General features: G+C 46.4%; 1 protein-coding gene across 2 annotated transcripts; it reads right to left on the minus strand.

Moving 5' to 3' along the window:
• Positions 1-5,975, minus strand: cln6b (CLN6 transmembrane ER protein b). 2 transcript variants are annotated; one of them, XM_018765265.2, is made up of 8 exons: positions 5,884-5,975; positions 4,910-5,108; positions 4,166-4,283; positions 3,505-3,603; positions 3,019-3,207; positions 2,529-2,584; positions 1,360-1,482; positions 1-925 (listed from the first exon to the last, which is right to left on the minus strand). In XM_018765265.2, the coding sequence occupies exons 2-8, from the start codon at positions 4,981-4,983 to the stop codon at positions 655-657; spliced, it is 930 nt and encodes a 309-aa protein (XP_018620781.1). In that variant the 5' UTR covers positions 4,984-5,108; positions 5,884-5,975; the 3' UTR covers positions 1-654. The 2 variants fall into 2 exon arrangements, with proteins under 2 accessions (XP_018620781.1, XP_018620782.1); XM_018765266.2 differs by having other exon boundaries at positions 4,910-5,975.
• Between the last annotated feature and the right edge of the window lie 716 nt (positions 5,976-6,691).

The following is a 6,691-nucleotide window of genomic DNA, read 5'->3' on the forward strand; positions in this document are numbered from 1 at the left end:
GTTAAAATGTTTTAATTGTTTTTATTATTGGTTGAATTTCCAGTGTGAGAAATAAACAGAACATGTTTAGAAAATGGGGCAAGAGGAATATTAGGCACCTCCACATCTGCCTATAGAGGACTGTTACCAGAGTCACTGGGCCAGCCGTGCAAGAGGTCAGCAACAGTCATCTGCACTGGTCCAGGAGGGGTTAATAACACTCCTGTATACCGAGAAGGTCAAACATGCAAGTTTCCAGCTTTAAAATGGACTGATGCCCACCCCCCCTTCAATTTTTCATGTAAAAAAACTATGAAAGAGGAGAGGGGAGGATAAGAAGGGTAAAACCTCTGGAACATGCTGAATGGAGAGGTGCTGCTCAGGATCACCTGCACATAAGTAGGAGGTGAGACCTGGGCACACACATGAGGAAGGGTCACCAGGGCTTTGAGGCAGGTCTCTGCATAAATACACCAACCAATAAGAGCACTCCAGGTGCTGAACAGGTGAACAGCATCTGCCACAGCAGGTACACGGGTCCAGAGCCGGGGGGGCGTGTGTGTGTGTGACATTCCAGTCTAGGAACGGGTCGTCAAGGAGCATAACTGTTCCAGCAGAAGCACCACTTCCTTGACGCATTCCTGGAACACTGAAGTTCAGCACTGCTGCCATTGGCTAGTGCCAGTCTTTGATGTGCAGGGTATAGAAGGACCAGGGTTCGGGCACATAGATGACACCAGGGTATCGCTTGCGGAGGACGGGGTCGTTCCACAGGGAGGCCACCCAGGCGCTCACCAAGCCCAGTGCCAGGCCAAAGCTATATAGCAGGAAGCGCCCATTGCTGTCCAGGAAGAAGCCCTTGCGTTTCTGGTGCATCACCGTGGCCATCATAGCGAAGAAGGTGAAGATGAAGAGGATGAAGATTTGGCCCTCGGTCACCAGATACCTGGGCGGAAGGAAAATGTGAACTCAGGGCCGTGCCACCAAGAGAGCAGCATCCACACCTCCATCCTTCACCTGTTATGGATGGAGCCAGAGAGTAAAGCAACCTGGGAGCACAGTACTGCCATCCCTCCTTGTCCAGGAGAAATGCACAATGTGGTGCAGGTGTACCATGTGACCTCACTTCCTGTCCCCCAAGCTAGGGATATAAATAACCACATTGCGCAGAGAAAACAGTGAAAGGCTGGTAAATTATGGAGGCGGATCACACACAAAGACACAGAGGAACCCTGGCACTGCATGGCCAGCCTGGGACAGGTAATCGCCCCCACTTGACGAACGCTTAACTAACCGTCTAGGGTTCCGTCAAAGGAGGGTATCACATGAGAGCCAGGCCCCTCCCCCCACTGGCGAGCAGGTTTGGCAGGTCATACTAACCAGTAGTAGAGGGCACTGGGAGCCACCAGCATGCAGGCAGAAAGGGGCATTGTGCCCTCCTCGCGTGTGTTCGTAAAGCACCCCGTGAAGTAGACGAAGAGGATGAGGAAGAAAGGCACGTACCTGGAAAGGAAAAGCCCGTCAACGGAACCCCGTGAATCTTTCAGACGTTTCTGGCATCTTCTCCTCAAAACAACTTTAACACGCGCTACTCGCTCGACACAGCGTGGTAAAGTGATGGTTAAAGTCATTCTGACCTCCACACTATTCAAACTGCTTATTCTTGCAAAGGCAAAGACTAATCTGCTTTTTTCAGCTCTGGAAAAACAAATATTTACTAATTAATTTTCCTGAGCCTCTAAAATCATACCCTCTTCCAGCGCCACATCTGGTCGACTATGTTGCATTTCACTACATCAAAAATGTTAATAGTTTATACTTAATCATATAGGAGATAATACGGGTATTTCATCAATGTGAAGGGAAATTCAAAGTGGAGTCATGTAAACCAGCATACACTGTACTAACCTCAGCAGAAGCAGACTGGTGTACTCGAGCTCAGTGTAAACATATGACAGTAAAAACCGGACAAAAATGCAGCCTTCAAAATTAACCACTGTAGCACCACCTTATGAAATGACATCAAAGGGTAAGCAGATGATTTAGAGCGATGAGATTTGTGGAGGAAGCACTGAGCCATAAACGACAGGCTAGTCCAGGTCCTGCTGTAACCATGGTAACAAATAAATGTCACTCAAACAGTCTGTACTGTACACAGTTCCACAGGCCAAAGCTTTTTGTTTACATGTGATGTACGGATGGGGAGCCCAAGTGGCCAATTTGAATATTAATAAGACCAACGACGATCCACTGCACTCGGCGAGAAATGTCACTGAGTAACACCTAGGTACAAAACCCCTCGGCAGGGAAGTTCTCATGAAGGAATCATCAGGTCTGTATGTGCTGGCGATTTCGAAGAGGACAAATTACCTTTTAAAGGGCATTTAAAGCAACATAACTGCAACATGATGACTCGGAGTAACTGCAGGAGTCCCTTGTGAAATTCTAGCCCTCTAAGAGTCACCAGTTTCTAAATCCCACGTAACGGATTAGATAACCATGTGACGGCAGTGATGCTGCCCCTCGGGGACTCCAGTTGAGCCACTTACCACATGGAGTGGCCCAGCTTCTCGTCATAGTAGTAAAGGAGCTCAAAGGAATCGACCTTGGGGGAAACAACAAGGTCAAGGACTTGATTAGAAAAAACAGTTGATCCATCGTGTCGAGACCATGCAGGGAATGAGCACTGCATTGTGCAATATCCAGAGCATGTCCCTCCCAACAACTTTGATCAGCTGGAGCTTTGGACCAAAGTGACTTGGCATTTCCCTCATTTTTACACAGCAGTACTATTTACTTTGAACATGCCCAAAGCTTCAGCAACAACCTCACCATAGTCATATCATCAGGCCACGGCAAACAGTACCTTACATGAGTAGAATTTGCAGTGATGTTCCGTTGACATGAATCAAATGTACCTAGCGATGTTTTTAACTGCAAATACGTCCCTGTCACTGGGTCTCAACGGGAACCCTGTCGAAGTGTAACAGCCTTCGATGGACATACTAAGGTGGTGGGGAAACACAATGGCAGCGCTACCAGGGAAGCCGGCTGCAGATCCTTCATGATGGGGTTCTCCCGAACGGACAGGTGCAGCTGGTAGCCGCTCAGCACCAGGCGATGGTTCACCGAGTCTCCCACCAGGTGGATGCTGGCGCCCATGACGAAGGTGATGATGCAGATGTACACAGCTGAGCGAGGGAGGGTTTTAGGGCTGCGCTCGATCAGCTGGCCACAGGAACAGAGGGTGAGTCTCTCACTCACACACTTTCCATAGATACAATCAGTTTTAGCCAGTGTTACCTATACAAGCATGGTAAGTGGAATGTGAATGGACATTTGATCCATTCTGACAGAACCCGACAGACTACTATTTTTTTATTTTTATTTTTTTTTTAAAAAAAAAAGAAAGAAAAAACTACTAAGTGTTATAGTGTGGGCACAGTGTGTGTCAGCACAGATGACAGTATCCGTGTTTTGTCAAGTAATGTCGCAGCCCTACAGTTAAGAAATGCTTCTCCTCACCTTCAGCAGCAGGAAGGGTGTGATAACATTGTAGGCCATGTGGAAGTAATCTCCAGCACTAGGCTTGTTCAGTGGGAACCACTCCAGGGGCAGGGCCACCTGAAAGGGCACAGCGGAGTCACCCACAGAGTCAGTTAGGAGGAGCAACACACCCGCAGCTTCCTGAGAGGAACCTTAACTACCGAGGTTACATCTGGCAGGAGATGGGCTTGCCTGGCGTGAGGAGCATTTTACTCTAAAGGAAATGTGACATATCCAATGTGCTGCGTTCCCTTCGTTGCGACATACTGCCCCACACATTTATTATTCCAGCTGTAAACGAATCACACCAGAGCTCCCCTGAGAGCCATTTGTGTGATGTTTGTATTACGGTGTGTTAGACAGGAAGAAGGTAAAGCTGGGGACATGTGACTTTTCCAGCCCTGACAGATAATCACATTTGCAGGAGGTGGATTAGTGGTTAGAGCTACTGAATTTGGACTTTAAGGACCCAGATTCAAATCCCACCTCCTGCTGTAGTAGGGTCCAAGTACTAATCCTGAATTGCTACAGTAAAAATTGGGTAAATTGCTGTATATAGTTTGACACTGTAAGTCGCGTCAGAGAAAAGCATCAGTTGAATGAATGAATGAATGTCACCCTCTCTGCAGAATAAACCTACCATCACAATGGGTCTTCCAAAGTCCAGCACCCAGTTCTGCAAGGTGAAATAGAACCAGAGGTCCAGGTGGAACAGCGGCTTCTTCAGCAGGGAGTCGGACTCTCTGGACCCATGTCGGCTGCGGAGGACCAAGTTAACTGTCTTAACACTCAAAACACTCACGGCCATGATTCACGAGTCAGAGAACGTTCTCCGAAAGCCACAGGCATCCTCCTCAGTCCCTCCTCACCACATGCGAACGTAAGAATGAACCGCCAGTGATGTGGAGAACTAAGAGGCTTCTCCGCCTCACTGCACAGACATGCACATGGTGTGTCTTTACAGTGTTTAAAGGGGGTAAAAGAAAGCCACATACAACATTGTAAATGAACACTGCAAATGAATTAATAAATGATTGAATGATTTAATCATTATTAATCCCAGAGCTAAGTTCAATTCACTTTGAGCTCAGTTTGGTTAACGTTAGACTAATTATCAATTAAATTATTACATTTAATACCAAGCACCTTTTTTTTCTTATAATCTTTATGTATATTGTTGACAAGCACACTCCTTGGGTGTGTGTCCACATCTCTCATACACACACTGCACTTTTACACCAGGGCATATTCACAAACTGTTTCACTGTTCTAAACAGACCGTGTCACTATGTTTAAAGCAGTTACACTGTTTCACCCTGTTTACAACAGCACGACCCTCACTGAAGGAAGGAAGTGTTCTAAAAGAAAGACACGCATGTCCAACCTGGGCTGGAAGGAGGACGGGTGGACAGCCGAGCTCTGCCGTTTCCGCATCGCGCCCTCCGCTCTGCCCTCCATTCCCTGCTCTCTCTCAGGTCCTCTCCTCGGTCCTCCCTCTTGTACTCTCTCCCGCTCTCCTTCAGGTCCGCTGTCCGCAGTGGGCACTTCCTCGACTCTGTCTGAATCCCGCCTCTAGTACGGCACTGAGAGACAGTGACCACTATGATCAATACGACAACTACCACCGGAACCAAGCGCAGCTCCGATCACCGCTCCGTGTTTTTTCGATACGTCACTGATCACATCCCAGGTGCATCAAACGCGCTCCTTCCGCGTGGCGGCTAAGCGCGCGGTCGGTGCTCACGCGGCGCGGCGGGAAAACACAACTTGCGATAGTCACGTGGTAACTCGCCGGTGCTCTTGCAGACCCTGCGCCAGAACACACACACCGCTCCGCGGAGCCTCTGGGGATTTACACTGACGCAGCTGCGCAGCGCAGTTAGTAGTTTCCGACGTCCCTCAACTGTTTCTTTTTTTTCAAACGGTTAGTGTTAAACTCAAGTGAGGTGAACTCACACTGGATTTTTGGGTGTGAAGTTCACTGAGAAAAACCGCCAATCTGCCCAGTCGCGCTGGGGAACTGAGATCCGATAAAATCATTAATTTATGTGGGTTTATAAACTGCTGAGTATCACGGCCCGGGAGACAGAGAGGAGCCCCGCGCGACCACAAACAATCGAAAACAAACGTAGAAACTGAAGGCAGAACGGTTTTAAACCGTCTGCTTGAAACAAAATAAAGCAAAATTACTGACGGCACGTGCTCATCTGAGCTTGGTAAATTAAAATTAATTCAAACTCTGCTGTTTCTGAGAACTCCTCATATTCTTCTTCACTTGTGTGACTTAGTTTCTACATTATTTCGCATTTTCATGTAAATAAAGATACTAGTCCCCCGTTGTTATAATGAATAACCCACCCGTATAACTCATAAATATGCAGAGTAACTACAGCGGCACGAATTTTCTTCCTCGGTGCAGTTCGCTACACGGACTCGTCACGCCCTCGTGCACGTACTTCCCGTACGTCATTACTGGCGTCACCGGAATACGGAAGGTAACGTGTTCATAAGTGAGGAAGTAAATATGAACCAAATACTTTGAACATCTCTGTATGTTTTGAGCCAGTAGCCGCACAGAAATTCTGTTCGATTTAGTTAAAGGAGTGGATATATTGGTTGGATGTGTTGCTATGAGAGAGACAATGATAATGGGTGTTGATAGAAAAAATGATAAAAATTCAATTCAAACTAATAAAAAACCCAAATCCTAGCACACTGACATGTGTTACTGCTCTGCTGATTTAGCCCTTATTTTGTTCATTTATGTACATAATTTCCTCCTGATTTAAAATCAAAATGTCGAAGTTTTGTAATTGTTCATTTTGTCAATAAAGTTAAAAAAAGTAAATATAGCATAACCATGCTCCAGTTTCTTCCCATGGTCCAAATGTGTTTCAGTTGAATTGATGACTCTAAACTGTCCTACTGTGTGTGTGTGTGTTACTGTCCATGTCACTGAGCTGCTCTTAGTGTGAATGCTCTTTAAAGCAGAGTTTCTTACCTGTTTCTAGACCACCGATCTATTGAAAAAGGAAGCTAAGTACCTCTCAGAGAAAACATTACACTCAGTTTACCACACTGAAACAGGATTACCTTCACATAGTATTATCCCATAGACAGTAATTGTATACTAATATTTTAATTTTCGGTTAAGTTACTTTGTACT

The sequence above is a fragment of the Scleropages formosus genome, chromosome 5 (assembly GCF_900964775.1).
Source record: "Scleropages formosus chromosome 5, fSclFor1.1, whole genome shotgun sequence".
Taxonomy (NCBI): domain Eukaryota; kingdom Metazoa; phylum Chordata; class Actinopteri; order Osteoglossiformes; family Osteoglossidae; genus Scleropages; species Scleropages formosus.

Bases quoted from the DNA above. Each gene is read 5' to 3' on its own strand.
- cln6b (XM_018765265.2), bottom strand. From the start codon at position 4,983: ATGGAGGGCAGAGCGGAGGGCGCGATGCGGAAACGGCAGAGCTCGGCT. The intron at 3,604-4,165 runs GTAGGTTTATTC...GTGCCCTTTCAG, and splicing joins TTGGAAGACCCATTGTGATG to GTGGCCCTGCCCCTGGAGTG. The intron at 1,483-2,528 runs GTAAGTGGCTCA...TTTCCTTTCCAG, and splicing joins AAGCTGGGCCACTCCATGTG to GTACGTGCCTTTCTTCCTCA.